The 16,361-nt window shown below is 35.2% G+C and overlaps 1 protein-coding gene and 1 long non-coding RNA gene across 2 annotated transcripts in view; one reads left to right on the forward strand and one right to left on the reverse strand.

The window, feature by feature from the left end:
* The window catches only part of LOC128556611 (uncharacterized), a 28,273-nt gene extending 11,912 nt beyond the window's left edge, over positions 1-16,361 (forward strand). The window contains exons 3-4 of the mRNA XM_053542162.1: positions 14,055-14,168; positions 16,169-16,361. Of these exons, the coding sequence (XP_053398137.1) occupies positions 14,055-14,168; positions 16,169-16,361 (307 nt within the window). The remainder of the gene's footprint in view (positions 1-14,054; positions 14,169-16,168) is intronic.
* Positions 1,587-10,655, reverse strand: LOC128556338 (uncharacterized). Its single transcript, XR_008370582.1, has 4 exons — positions 10,253-10,655; positions 6,324-6,420; positions 2,509-2,598; positions 1,587-1,634 (listed from the first exon to the last, which is right to left on the reverse strand). It is a non-coding gene; the product is annotated as an uncharacterized LOC128556338 (long non-coding RNA).

A 16,361-nucleotide genomic window follows, 5' to 3' on the forward strand; every position in this document is an offset into this window, starting at 1 on the left:
TCAGGTAACTTGTCTAGATTTTATAGAGACAAACATCCTGACCAAAGTTTCATAAAGGTTTGGTACAAAATGTGCCCCATTGAGTGTTAGAACAAGGGTTTACTATCTATTGACCGTGTGACCTAATTTTTGGCCCACATTACCCAGTAACAACTTTGTCTGAGATTTTATTAATGGTAACAGACTGACCAAGTTTCATTAAGATGTGATTGAAACTGTAACCAATAAAGTGCATACAGGCAAATTGTTGATGACGATGACACAGGGAGATTACTATAGTTCACCTTAAGCACTTTGTGCTAAGATGAGCTAAAAATCTTACAGTTTAGATATGTGGTGCACAAGAGTTTAAGCAATTTGCCCCAAAGTGTGACCTTGACCTTGGTCATGGGTTGCGCGCTCTGCATGTCGTGTAGATGAAGTAAATTGGTGAAAAACTTGATGGACAATAAAAGTTTAATGAAAATTCATTCCAAAGTGTGATTGGTAAAGAGTTTCTATTATCTGACCAAATGACCTATATTTTATGCCTAGGTGACAAAGTTTTGCAACTACCATTTAATTCATTTTGACCAACATTCCAACAAGATTTCAGATATATCAGACAACTGTTCCTGTAACTTATTATAGGATCCCCATTTGACAAAGTTTCATCATATAAAGAAAAACATTCTGACAAAATTTCATGTAGATCACTCAGAAAATGTGGCCAGTGGATTGAAAACAGGTTTGTCCTACGATCTTATCCAGAGATGCATTTTTTTTTATTATGGATTGCCAAGTTTCTAAAATAATCTTGATTTCTTATTAAAAGCAAACATTCTGACCAGGTTTCCTATGGATCAGGTATGGTATTTGGAGTGTTAACAAGGTTTTTCTTTGACTTGACTAAGTGACCATTAAGACTAACATCTATAGCTATATTTCATCTACAGACCAAGTAAATGTCCTCTAGCCTATATACAAGCTTTTTCTATTGCTTGAACAATTGATAACCAACGTTTTCTAGATTTTATAAAGACAAACATTCTGACAAGGTTTTATATTGTTCATGTAGAAAATTTGGTATCTTCAATGGTTCATGGATAAATAGTTTTTTTTTATAAATTATGATTTGAGTTAGTGGCCTTGTGCTTAACAGCTGATGACTAGTTGTAAAATTGACCTGAACTTTAGTATGGACTTCTATATATACATGTAGATACAAGTACAAAGGGCTATAAATCTTGGCTTCCTCAAATAATGCAACTGAAACTTGCAGGAACATATTTCTTTATAGCAGTTAACAGTACTACCACATTTTATACTACGAGAAATGACTATGGAAGGACGGCTGAAAAGATGGTCTGCCAAAGCCAAAACTATATACTTCCACCTTCGGCAGGGTATAACAAAAGAAGCCATTATGAACTATGAAAAATGTTGTGTATAGAAATGGTTGCCATCCTTTACTTTATGTACTGTACCTATTTTTGTATTGTCATGTTATCTCTCTTCCATGAAATATCTCTGCCCCTAATTTTTATGACTGGTGATTTGTTCATTTGGAGGAACTGATTCTCTAGGATCCCAAGGGCTGTTTGACATGCTCAGTCAAAAAAAAACTTCAGAATGGCAAACATTTGAAAAGACATCTAAAAATATAAAAACATAAAAATCGTATTATCATACTGTATAATACGTAAATATTAATCAGTTTACAACTTTGAAATTCCCTTTAAAATTTCCATTTAAACAACATAGTTATATTATTTGTATGGTGAAAGCGCAAATATTTAATTGAAAATGAAATTTGCCAAGATATTATGTCCATTTACATAGTGTCCAAGTTTAAGGATAGTACAGCCATTTATGCAATATATATCAACAAGCCGACAGTGTATTCATATCACAGCAAAGAAAAGACCTAACCGCTTAACAAAAGCTGTCAGAGGACAGCAACGCTCAACTACTAGTGTGAACCTTGTCAATTGAATATTGAAAACGAAAAATGAGGCAAAATTTTGTAAAATTGCAAAACAGGGTTATGGAACCTGTGCAATGCATATCAGCTTATAACAATGGAAATTTGTGTTAAGTTTCAATCCATGATTCCAACTAGTGGGTACTAAGAGACTAGTTTTAACTTTATATACAAAAACCCAAGAAACTGCAAAGTTGGAATAGGGGCATAATTTTTGAAAAATACAAAGTAGAGTTATGGAACCTGTGCACTGCATGTCAGATCATCACAGTGAACGTGTGTGAATTTCAATCCATTCCCTTGATGGGTACCGAGATACTGGCTTACGCATGGGTAAGTCCAACAGCTCTACCTATTCTTTGAATAGTCCAGCTAAAAAGATTGACAATTGTGGAATGTAATTTGCCAATAGAAAATTAAGCAAGGCCTTTTTACTAGCCAGATAGTTTTAACCCTGAATTCAGACCGACAGCCTGCACTATAATTCATTAAGTATATTGTTTTTCACTGAAACATTTAGACTATTGTTTTGGTTTGCTCATTACCTGGTACTGATTCTCCAAAGGGTTATCAATGGTTTGTGCACTTTCACTCCACAACAGCATGCTTCTGTTTAAAGACATTACCCCTATAACCTGTTGAAATAAAAAAGTAATTTACAGGCATTGTTCCATATCATTGTTTAACAAAATTTTCATTGAAAACAGCCAAGTAGTGACCTAAACATCCTTCAATACACAATCATGAAACAAACTGTTAAGTTTTCACTTAATTCCGCTAAAATACAGTGAAATAAAATGGTTTAAGTTATTTCTTATCACACTGATAATGTTAAACAAACAGATAAATGCTTATTAATTAAGGTTTAGGAGTGTATCTTCAAAACACAGAAATATTTGATAAAGGAACAACATCTTTACAATTAATCTACCTGACCATTACATGTTCTGCTGTGCTGTCCCATAGGATGGATACCATACTTAAAATATTCTCAACAAGAGGTCATGATGACCCTGTATTGTTCACCTGTTAAATATGCTAAATGCAATATATGTAAGGTCTGTGCCCTGTGGTTGTAGAAGATTTTAAGTTTACTACTACTTGGTACTTTATCTATGTGACCCCAGGGGTCATGATTTGAATAAACTTGTGATTTGGCACTTGAACTAGTTTTTGACCCCCCATGACCCAGGTTTGAACTTGACATAAAGGATCATCAAGATAAACATTCTGATCAACTTTCATGACAATAGGGTAATAAATGTTGCCCCCTTTAATGTTATCAAGTGTTCCTTTGATCCGAGTGTGTGACCCAGTTTTTTACCCAAATGACCCTGTTTCAAACAACTGCTGGCTTAGGGATCATCAAGATAAACATTCTGACCAAGTTTCATGAAGATAGGGTCGTAAATGCTGCCTCTACAGTGTTAATAAGTCTTTCCTTTGAATGTGCAGGGTGACCTAGTTTTGACCCCCACATGACCCGAAAACTGCTTAGGGATCATCAAGATAAACATTTTGAACAGTTTAATGAATATAGGGTCTTAAATGTGGACTCTAAAGTATAAACAAGCTTTTCCTTTGATTTGAATAAGAGACTTAGTTTTGAATCCACATCTTGGCCTTGGAATATTCAAGATAAACATTCTGATCAAGTTTCATGAAGATAAGGTCATAAATGTTGCCTCTACAGTGTTAAAAAAGCTTTTCCTTTGAGTGGTGACCTTAGTTTTAGATCCCATATTACCCAGTTTCAAACTTGGCCTAGGGATCATCAAGATAAACATTCTTTCCAAGTTTCATGAAAATATGGTCATAAATATGGCCAAGCTTTTCCTTTGATTTGACTTAAATTTTTTAACCCACATGACCCAGTTTCGAACTTGACCCAGAAATCAAGATTAAAATGATTGTGACCATGTTTCATGAAGAGAGCTCATAATGTGGTCTCAAGATTGTTAACAAGCTTTTCCTTTGATTTGACTGGGTGACTTAGTTTTTGAACCCATATGACACAGTTTTTAACCTGGCCTAGAGATCATCAAGATAAACATTTTGTGCAAGTTTGTTTTGGGTTTAACGCCATTTTTTTCAACAGTATTTCAGTCTTGTAACGACGGGCAGTTAACCTAACCAGTTTTTCTAGATTCTGTACCGGTACAAACCAGTTCTCCGCAAGTAACTGCCAACTTCCCCACATAAATCAGAGGTGGAGGACGAACAATCTTAGACACAATGTCTTCTATCAAATTGCTGCAGAGAAAATATGCCCCGCCTGAGGAACGAACTTATGACCCCACGATCTGTAGACCAACGCATTACCTTTTGAGCTAAGCGGGAGTATCAAAAACCTTTATATGGCTAGAAGGGCCAAAATTTTAGAGGCATTAACTCTAGAACCAATGATGGAATCTAGTAGTTTTTTTTTTTTTTTTTTTTTTTTTTTTAAAGAATTGAGATCTTATTTTTACAAGTTGTATATAAGTGTGGTTAAAATTGAATGTAAAATGTCACTTCTATCGAGTTCATAAGGTAAAATTACAAATTTTGGTTCCTTCAGGGGTGTTTAGTCTGGAACGTATGATTGGACCTGACAGATTCATCATGGAATCTAAGATATATTTATGTGAAAAATATTTTGCAAGTTTGTATCAAATCAAAACATAAATGAAGTGACTATATGGCTGCAAAAGCAAAAATAGCAATTTTGGCCCTTTTCTAAGGGTCATAACTTTGGAACCAATGATGGGATCTGGCCAGTTTTCAAAACAAGGAACCAAGATGTTATACTCACACAAATTAGGTACGAGTTTAATTAAAATCAATTGAAAATGTGGGGCTCTATCATGTTCAAAAGAAATTGTGGATGGACAACGATGAAGACGAAGGGCGATCACAAAGTTTACCTTGTCACTAGTGACAGATGAGCTAAAAAGTTGTTTTCCCTTATAAAACATGAATACCATTTGTAAAGAAATAAAATAAAACTATATTCCATCAAGTTTTTTGATGTGAAATTTCAGCAATGGGTGATTATTGCAAATGCATTGAAACAAAGATATGTAACAGTTCTTTGATATTATTGATTTTTCAAAGGCGCTGAACTGTTTGTAAGTGATTTTGGGCTGGGCCCCTAAATTGTTGAAGAAAATGCTCATATACCTAACGTTAAACAATTATTTTTGACAGTCTGCCCTAAATAACAAGAGCTGTCACAGGAGACAGCGCACTCTACTATTTCGCTGCTGGATAGTGAAACTGGGCACATTTGTTGAAGCTGGAGCTGTCACTGGAGTGTTTAATGACTCCAACGTGGATGAAATATTGGATAATAGCTCGAGTCTGTGTCAAAAGAATTAAGTAATAAGAGAGATAAGGATCAAGTGTATCAAAACATTAAATATTAAGTACAATTCTTAGCAAAACGGGGGCGTAATTCATGAAATATTGGTGCAACAGTGATGCACCTTGTGTCATGTTAAATCAAATCCATTTTGTAATGACTTGAGATATAGTGAAAATGCATCGAAATTAACCTTTAATTCTAAGTTAAAGTGGCATAATTCATGAAAAATTGGTGCTAGAGTTATGAACCTTGTGTCATATGATGTGGGTGATAAGGTGGAACAACTATTTTAAGTTTGAATCAAATCCATTCAGTAATAACAAGAGTTAGTGAAAGTGCATCAAAACTTTAACCTAAAATTATAAGTAAAAAGGAGGGATAATTCATGAAATAATGGTGCAAGAGTTATGGCCATTGTGTAATATGATGTGACTGATGATGTTGAACAACTATTTTAAGTTTGAATCAAATCCATTTAGTAATAACCGAGATAAAGTGAAAATGCACCAACACTTTAACCTGAAATTCTAAGTAAAAAAGGGGGGATAATTCATGATATATTGGTGCAAGAGTAATATGACCCTTGTGCCATATTATGTGGGTGATGATGAGGAACAACTATTTTAACTTTGAAGTAAATCCATCAAGTAATAACAAAGATAAAGAGAAAGTGCATCAAAACTTTAACCAAAGTGCGGACGCGGAAGGATGCCGTCGCCGGGTCGAGTAGGATAGCTCTCCATACTTCGTATAGTCGAGGTAAAAATAGCTAGTTTATATCCCTGAACTGGACACGAAACAGACCCTGTTAACTGTTGACCTCTAATTGTGACATTGTCCTTGGAGCTAGGGGTCTGAATCTTGCACATGACACATCATCTCATTAATTATGGTGAACATTTATGCCAAGTTATTTCAAAATCCAAGGGTGTTCACATAATACGCCTCGCTCTTCCAGAGACGGGCGTATAAAAAGCTGAAAACATAACACAAATTATGTCAGGCCCTATTTACCATAGAATAGTTTATGCTGCCAGGCCATCAGTCTTTGCGAGAGCACCTGTGACCTATCAAAAGTTCAGTCTTCATACACTGGCTGTAACATCTTTTCCTGAAAACACAAGCCAACAAATAACATTAAAAATAGAAGTACAACAACAGTAATAAACAAGAGCTGTCAGTGGACAGCGCGCTCGACTATTCTCAGTGCTTGATAGTATAATATAAGCTATGAGTAAAACTATAACATTACAATAAGCATATTCTAAGTCTAAAAGGGGCCATAATTCAGTCAAAATGCTTGATAGAGTTGCCTCCTCCTTTTTGCGGACTGGGGTCATGATGGTAAACTAGTATGCAAAATATCAAAGCAATATCTCAATGGACTTTGAAAATATTTGGGGTGGTACGCAAACTTTAACATTTATTCCGAGTCGAAAAGGGGCCATAATTCAGTCAAAATGCTTGATAGAGTTGCCTCCTCCTTTTTACAGACTGGGGTCATGATGGTTAACAAGTATGCAAAATATCAAAGCAATATCTCAATGGACTTTGAAAATATTTGGGGTGGTACGCAAACTTTAACATTTATTCTAAGTCGAAAAGGGGCCATAATTCAGTCAAAAAGCTTGATAGAGTTGCCTCCTCCTTTTTACAGACTGGGGTCATGATGGTAAACAAGTATGCAAAATATCAAAGCAATATCTCAATGGACTTTGAAAATATTTGGGGTGGTACGCAAACTTTAACATTTATTCCCAGTCGAAAAGGGGCCATAATTCGGTCAAAATACTTGATAGAGTTGCCTCCTCCTTTTTACAGACTGGGGTCATGATGGTTAACAAGTATGCAAAATATCAAAGCAATATCTCAATGGACTTTGAAAATATTTGGGGTGGTACGCAAACTTTAACATTTATTCTAAGCCGAAAAGGGGCCATAATTCAGTCAAAATGCTTGATAGAGTTGCCTCCTCCTTTTTACAGACTGGGGTCATGATGGTTAACAAGTATGCAAAATATCAAAGCAATATCTCAATGGACTTTGAAAATATTTGGGGTGGTACGCAAACTTTAACATTTATTCTAAGTCGAAAAGGGGCCATAATTCAGTCAAAAAGCTTGATAGAGTTGCCTCCTCCTTTTTACAGACTGGGGTCATGATGGTAAACAAGTATGCAAAATATCAAAGCAATATCTCAATGGACTTTGAAAATATTTGGGGTGGTACGCAAACTTTAACATTTATTCCCAGTCGAAAAGGGGCCATAATTCGGTCAAAATACTTGATAGAGTTGCCTCCTCCTTTTTACAGACTGGGGTCATGATGGTTAACAAGTATGCAAAATATCAAAGCAATATCTCAATGGACTTTGAAAATATTTGGGGTGGTACGCAAACTGTAACATTTATTCTAAGCCGAAAAGGGGCCATAATTCAGTCAAATGCTTGATAGAGTTGCCTCCTCCTTTTTACAGATCGGGTCATGATGGTAAACAGTATGCAAATATCAAAGCAATATCTCAATGGACTTTGAAAATATTTGGGGTGGTACGCAAACTTTAACATTTATTCTAAGTCGAAAAGGGGCCATAATTCAGTCAAAATGCTTGATAGAGTTGCCTCCTCCTTTTTACAGACTGGGGTCATGATGGTTAACAAGTATGCAAATATCAAAGCAATATCTCAATGGACTTTGAAAATATTTGGGGTGGTACGCAAACTTTAACATTTATTCTAAGTCGAAAAGGGGCCATAATTCAGTCAAAATGCTTGATAGAGTTGCCTCCTCCTTTTTACAGACTGGGGTCATGATGATTAACAAGTATGCAAAATATCAAAGCAATATCTCAATGGACTCTGAAAATATTTGGGGTGGTACACAAACTTTAACATTAATTCCAAGTCGAAAAGGGGCCATAATTCAGTCAAAATGCTTGATAGAGTTGCCTCCTCCTTTTTACAGACTGGGGTCATGATGGTAAACAAGTATGCAAAATATCAAAGCAATATCTCAATGGACTTTGAAAATATTTGGGGCGGTACGCAAACTTTAACATTTGTGTGAAGCTGACGCTACGCCAACACCGGGGCGAGTAGGATAGCTCCCCTATTCTTCGAATAGTCGAGCTAAAAAGCTTTTTTTTTCCTGACAGTCGAGCTATTTCTTTTGAAACATTTTGGTTGCAAAATATCCTTTGTAAACTGTTGAAAACTCATGTCAATACTGAGATATCAAAAACATTTAATATCTCTTTGGATAGAAATAGTACATGTACCATAATGTTGAGCCTGCTACTTGTGGACAAACCACCTCAATGACTCAACATTTTAGTACATTAAAAACAAGAGGGTCATGATGACCCTTAATCACTCACCTGAGTAATATGAGCCACATGTTTCAAATGGCAATTTGATGCTAAAATATTAAGAAAGTAGATCAGTAGGTCACATTCATGGTCACTGAAAGTCAGTTTTAAGATCAGTGTGCAAAACTGTACATGTCATCCAAATTTCAAGGCTGTATCTTAAAAAAGCAAAAAAAGTAGGTCAGTAGGTCAAGGTCACAGTTAAGTGACCCCTAATCACTTGGGGTCATCAGGAAATTTAATTAAAACGTCTAGGAAATATGATCTGATAATGTTTGAGTTACTTTTTCCTACTTAAGTCATAAGAAGTGACCCAGGGCTGGGCCTCTTTTCACCCAGGAGCATAATCTGATAATTTTGTTATAAGATTCACTAGGCAATGCTACACACCAAATATTAAAGTCCTAGGCCTTGAACTTTCAGAATAGAAGATTTTTAAATTTTTCATTTCTATACGCCGTAATGAGTAGGATAGCTCTAGTTATTCTTCGAATAGTCGAGCTAATAACATTCATACACACAACATACAGATCCTCGACATTTGATACTTTACATTACTATAACCATTATTTACAAACTGTATTTTATTTGGTTATTTTACTATTTATCAATCTTTATTTATTTTATCATATATAATGGTCATTTTATCATACATAATGGTATGTGATCCATAATTAACCTGGTTGCATAATTATGTAGCTGTTAAGATTATATTATCTAAAATTTAGGTAAAATATGTCACACTTGGTACTTGAGGTAATGCCAGGGGTTACTTTTTAAGTCATAAAAGTTGTTACATCAAGGACATAATTATAGTGCATACATTTCAATTTTTTAAAGATTATTCAATCATTATCTAATCATTATATTTGTTTACAAAAAACCCCCATGACTTTTTTATGTCTGAAACAGTTTTTGATGTAGGACAGTTGTTTCATTTTATAAAATGAACACTAATTACAGGGGGGACAAAATCTGATTTTTACTTGCTTGTCCGTTTTTGTCATTTGCTATTTTTTACTTGTCCGTATGATAGTTATATAGTAAATTCTTGTCAAATTTCACTTGTCCGTACAAGCTTTGGGACAACTGGGCAATACAGACAATTGAATTTGACGCCCCTGTAATACTGATAGTTTTCATATCATTACACTGTGGTTATAAAAAAATCCTGTAGCTGTCAATCTTGCCAGTTTTAAGCAGCCTAGTAATTGTGGCAAATATAAGAAATTAAAATCATTCATATTTAACTGTTGCCCTTTGACCTGTTGTCCCTCTTACTGGTTTTTATTATTATTTAATATAAGAATAGAATGTTCTCCTACTTAGATGTGTCATGTATAGTCATACCTAAATCTTACAGAACTTATAGACATTAAGTGCAAAATTATGTACATAAATCTCCAACACCATGGCAGCACCATTCACCCTGCACAAATTCTTACACTGTGTAACACAGCTGAACTTTCTGGCAAAAACAGTTCCTGTCTATGTAAGGTATGAATTAAGTGTTCTACTTTGCCCGCAGAATTTTTCAAACTCGTTACATTGCTGTAAAAACATACGAAATACAAACCGGAGAAACTACAATTGATTCCCACCCAGCGGCACTTTTTCCCGTGACCAGTGTGAATTACAGTGCAACTGACCCATCAACTTGAGTGAGATTGAGAGTCCTGTAGTTGTACAACATCTGAAAAATGATGGAAGCCAGTCTTATTATCTTTCATTAAATAAAGGAACATCTAAAATGATCATATGTTTGTGCAATAGTGTCAAAACAATCTGACTGCCAAGAAAATGTGAAATTATATAAATAATTAAAAAGTGCCTTTGGCTTTCACAGCAACTTCACCATGAACATTTATATCATAAATTACTCTGACCTTTTCAAAAAAGTAAAGTGTCAAAATACAAAAACTCTAAACAAACTGATACCTGTATGTAAATTGTGCCATTATCTACAGTTTAAGTAATAAAAATATCAAGTACAAAGTGTGATTACCTTACTTAACTGGCCTGAAGTAACTGAATGTCCAGCTTAAATGCACTAACTCCTATGAAGAATATCCTGTCTATCCAATTTGTAAATGCAATTTCACTTGCACACTTGTTTCAAGGGCGGGGGAGGAGGGGGATAGTGTGAGGGGCCTCCCAGGATTTTTTTTACTTGGAGAAAAAGATCTTTTTTCCCCTTTCTTTGAAAGTCCGAATATTTTTTTCCGAACTTGAGGGTCAGAATATTTTTTTCATAGTAACCCAAAGATTTTTTTTTGGAATTCAAAACTTAAATTAGTAATAAGCTTGTTAAAGAAATGTTATGCTCAATCTTGCATTTTGCTGACTTAATTAAGAGAAAGAATTGTTATCATCAAGTGTTTGGGGTTTTTTTTATAAATCAGAAGAAAAGTTTCCTCATGACATTATTTGTCTGAATATTTTTGAAACGTGTCTGAACACTGAACCCTGCCTGACTCATTTTTAGCAGTCTGAATCTTTCTGAACAGTGTGTTTCTGTTCTGAACATTTCTAAATGTTTTGGAGGTTGTACTGAACTGTATCTGAAAGATTCAGAAATGAATTAAAAAAAGTTTCAGAAAATGATTTTACTGAACTTTTACTGAAATACTCTCTAAAGATTAAGAACTAAATTCAGGATATTCCAGAAATACACTACCTTACCATCAATATTTATTCCCAACAATTTGATTTACGCACGAACTGAGTGTATAATATAGTTTAACCTTAGGTTTATAGAGTACCATTCAATGCCTGTGTACGTTCAATGTGGCAGAATGAATGCCGATCGTGCTCTGTTATATGTAAAGCATCCAGACGATTCAGGTTTTGTTTACGCTAGTAAAAAGTCATTGCATGTGTTTCTGTAATTTCATGTACGTTTTTATACGCTAAAAATTTAGCAGACAATTGCGTATATGCATTATTTCAAAGCGTAATTTACGCTAATACGCATCTTACTTGGAGCCCTGTATAGTTGTTACACAAAATACTGTACAGTTCACATTAAGCATATAATAACATTTCAGGCTCAAACATACGTGTGTCTAGTGGGCCTAGTGGCATATTACTGCATACTTGAGGTAGTGTGTAAACTTACATGTACATAGTTACGCACAATTAATTACACTACCAGGTAAGGTTAAAAATGTAAATTATGCTTACCAGGTTGCATTACTTCATAACAATATCTAAGAACAGTAGTAAAACAAAGGGACATAATTCTAAAAAAAAGTGTGCCTCATAGTGGTGAACATTTCTGCCAAGTTACATCAAAATCCCTCCATGCATGAAGAAGAAATGCTCCGGACAAAGTCATTCTTGAATTTGACCTTTAACCTCTTAAGTATGACCTTGACCTTAGACCTAGAGCTGGGGCTTTGCGCACAACATCTTGTCTCATCCAGGGAAATGTTTGTGCCAACTGATATTCAAATCCTGTTTTGCATGACAAAGTTATACACCGGACAGGAAAAAAATTCTATTGAACTTTGATCTCAAAGTGTGACCTTGACCTTTAAGCTAGGGTTCTAGGTGTTGCGTCGTTTCATCATGGGGAACATTTATGCCTAGTAATATTGTAATCCCTTGATGGATGACAAAGTTCTGGACCAGACAGGAAAAAAACCCTATTGACCTTCGGCCTCCAATTGTGACCTTGACCTTTGAGCTAGGGGTCCGGATTTTGCGCATGACATGTTGCCTCATCACTAGGCACATTTGTGCTAAGTAATATCAAAATCCCTTCATGGATGGCAGAGTTATGGACCGGACAGGAAAAAAGCCCTATTGACATTTGACCCCCAATGGTGACCTTGACCTTTGAGCAAGGGCTCTGGCATTTGCGCAGGACATGTTGTCTCATCATGGGGAACATCTGTGCTAAGTAATATTGAAATCCCTTAAGAAATGACAGAGTTATGGAAACAGACCCTGTTCACTGCCATGTTAACATTTGACTGCTAAGTGTGACCTTGACCTTTGAGCTAGGGGTCTGAAAGTTGTGCACGACACATCGTCTTATTATGAGATACAATTGTGCCAATTGATATTAAAATCCCTTCATAGATGGGAGAATTATGGACCGGACAGGAAAAAAGTCCTGTTGACATTTGAACTCAAATTGTGACCTTGACCTTTGAGCTAGGGGTGCAGGTTTTGCGCATGATACGTCGTCTCATCATGGGGAACATTTTTGCCAAGTAATATTAAAATCCCTTCATGGATGAAAGAGTTATGGACCGGACACGAAACAGACCCTGTTCATGCCATGTTAACATATGACTGCAAAGTGTGACCTTGACCTTTGAGCTAGGGGTCTCAAAGTTGTGCATGACACATCATCTTATTATGAGGTACAATTGTGCCAAGTGATATTAAAATCCCTTCATGGATGGAAGAGTTATGGACCGGACAGGAAAAAAGCCCTGTTGACTTTTGACCTCCAATTGTGACATTGACCTTTAAGCTAGGGGTCCGGGTTTTGCGCATGACACGTCGTCTCATCATGGGGAACATATGTGCCAAGTAATATTAAAATCCCTTCATGGATAAAAGAGTTATGGACCGGACACGAAATTGCGGACGGACGGAATGACGGAAAAGCGCATTCCTATAGTCCCCGAAACTGATTTTCAACCAGTAGTGCTAATAATGGAATCTGACAAGTTCAAAAAAGGAACTGAGATCTTATGGTGATGCAAGTTGTGTGCAAGTTTGGTTAAAATAAAATCATAAATGAAACCACTATCGTGCAGACAGGGAATTGCTGCACATGCACACACACAAATTGTGACCCTTTAAGGGGCAATAACTCTAGAACCCATGATGGGATCTGGCCAGTTTTCGAAAGGAACCGAGATATCATGTCAATACAAGTTTTTTACCAGTTTAATCAAAATTGCTTGCAAAATGTGGTCTCATCCTGTTCACAAGAACTTGTAGACGGACGGACGAAGGGCTACAAAAAAGCTCACCCTGTCACTATGTGGGGATAATCGGCCTGGAATTCGAAATGGCCCTTGGCCGATTTTCACCTCCCGTCCCAGCTCTGTCATATATTAACCTCTAAATCCTTTTCACTACTTGAAACCTAGTGTAATAAATTCAATGTGGGAAGTCACAAATCATGTAATAATTTTTCCATTACAAAATTGGTATATTGGACCATTTCACAATTACAGTATTTCACAATTTTCATATCGATGAATAAACCAATATAGATTTCGCTCTGCATGTATGTAGGTTATTTGCTTGACGTGTTAAAATTTCTAATAACAATTTCAGCCTTCTTTGATTAATAGGAAAATGAATGGGGTAGTGTTGTAATAACTGATACTTCATTAAAAATTCCATTTCAGATTTGTACTGGGATTTTTGGCATACCTCATAGAAGCTGGCGTATTCAAGAAGGTAAAACTTTCGTTCCTCATGGTAGGACACACCCACGAGGACATAGACCAAATATTCAGCAGGTGCGTATCTACTTCATCCAGAACTTCATGGCAGAACAGCTTCCATAGTACTGAAAATTTAATTTAATGAACAACACTTAAATTGAACTGTTACAGCTTTACATTTATATGGAAATTTTACTGAAATAATGGGAATAAAATGCTGTCTCAGTGAGGTTAACTATTACGCCAAATATGAACAATCTTTTTATTAACCTTTAGCCTGCTAATTTTCCATAATGGACTGGTCGATCATTCAATTATTGGCAATACCTTTTATCATTTGATCACTGGATAGCAAAAAGTGCAGACCATGATCAGACTGCACAGATGTGCAGGCTAATCTTGGTCTGCACTAGTCGCAAAGGCAGAATCACTTGTAGCCAGTAGGCTAAAGGTTAATGTCAATATTTTGGTCAAGACAAAAAAATCTAGCCCAGAGATCAGACTAGTGGGCCTGACAGAAGCACAGTAAAAAAACAAACAATAATAATACCAAGAGCACTGCCTTGCGGGTGCTGTCGCTCATCTGATTTTTTTTTTTTGTATTATAAAAAATATTGTCCTACCCCTGCAGACCTTGATCCAATTACAATTTATTTTTTTTTTTTTTTCAATTATTTGAAAGTTATTAATAATTAAGACAAGAATCATTTACTTTAATTATTGTAATTAATTAATTAAAATCCAAACAACAGCAAAATAATTGTCAATTTAATTAAATTACTCTTCAGTTACATGTAGCAAACTGTCACAAACATGGCAATTAAATATTGGCTAAAGTACAGATTGTTGTCACCTGTGGGTATAAATTTCATACTGGTCAACTAAAAGAGGTATTAATATAATCTGGATAATTTATGAACCTGAAACTGTTGCTGGACAATTGATGAATATTAAGTCACAGAATTACAATAACTACAGACAATAACTTTGAAGCATTAATGTTTCTGAAATGCAATAAGGACTTATAAACAAGCTACTGAATTATAAATCTGTGAATAGTGTTCACTGACAGAGTTGTAAACTTTGAAGTGTTCAAGTTTTCGAAAATAAATAAGGACTTATAAAGCTACATCATTAATACGTATTTGATAGTAAAACCATAATTCTATTTGTGAATATAATTATGGCCAAATATTAATATAGTTATGTTTCTTGATGTACAGTGTCCGCTTATGATGGTGAAAAACTGTTGCAAGTTTTAAAGCAATAGCTTTGATAGTTTATGAGAACAGCGGACTTTAACATAATACTTAACCAAGAAAACTGATTTTCTAAGTTCAAAAGGGGCAATAAGTATTGCAAAAAGCAGGATGGAGTTATGTTTCTTGCTATACAGGATCAGCTTATAATGGTGAACAAGTGTTGCAAGTTTCAAAGCAATAGCTTTGATAGATAAAGTTGACCTAAACATAAAACTTAACCAATAAGTCTGATATTTTCTAAGTTCAAAAGGGGCAATAATTATTGCAGAAAACAGGATGGAGTTATGTTTTTTTGCTGTACAGGATCAGCTTATGATGGTGAACAAGTGTTGCAAGTTTAAAAGTAATAGCTTTGATAGTTTATGAGGAAAGCTGACCTAAACATAAAACTTAACCAGGCAACACCAACGCAGATCAAGTGATGACAGTAACTTTTTCTCTCTCAAAAAATCAGATGAGCTAAAAAGGATGGCCATAATGGCCTTAGATTGTAGATTTTATCAGTTTTAGTAGAGGGTCACAGATGGAAAGTTATAGTTAGACTACAGGAGGTTTACAGACAGTAAACAGAAAGCGCATGTCTCAAACAAGAGTGTGATGGAAGACAACTAATTTGAAAATTGGGATAAAAAGTGTATCTTGACCAGTAATTGTAAGGTACTGTATATAATTTATATGAAAATCAACCCAAATCCTTTCAAGGCCATGTCATTGTCAAACCGAACCAAACAGAATTAATGATACAGGATGGAGATCTTAATGGTTTTCAATGTGAATATTATCAGCAATGAACAAAATTTGATTACATTGCAGACTGTCAGTATGGTTATCAAGAGAAGACGTCTTCACAATATCATCATTGATAAAATGCTTTGAATCATGTTCCAGAAAATCCAACATTACAGGTATATCTCAGACAGTTCTTACCAAAAAAAAAAGAGTCTGTATTACAGTAGATTTCTGTAAAATTTCATTTTACATGTTGAAAGAGTTAAAGAAAACATAA

This window comes from Mercenaria mercenaria, chromosome 4, assembly GCF_021730395.1.
Source record: "Mercenaria mercenaria strain notata chromosome 4, MADL_Memer_1, whole genome shotgun sequence".
Taxonomy (NCBI): Eukaryota; Metazoa; Mollusca; class Bivalvia; order Venerida; family Veneridae; genus Mercenaria; species Mercenaria mercenaria.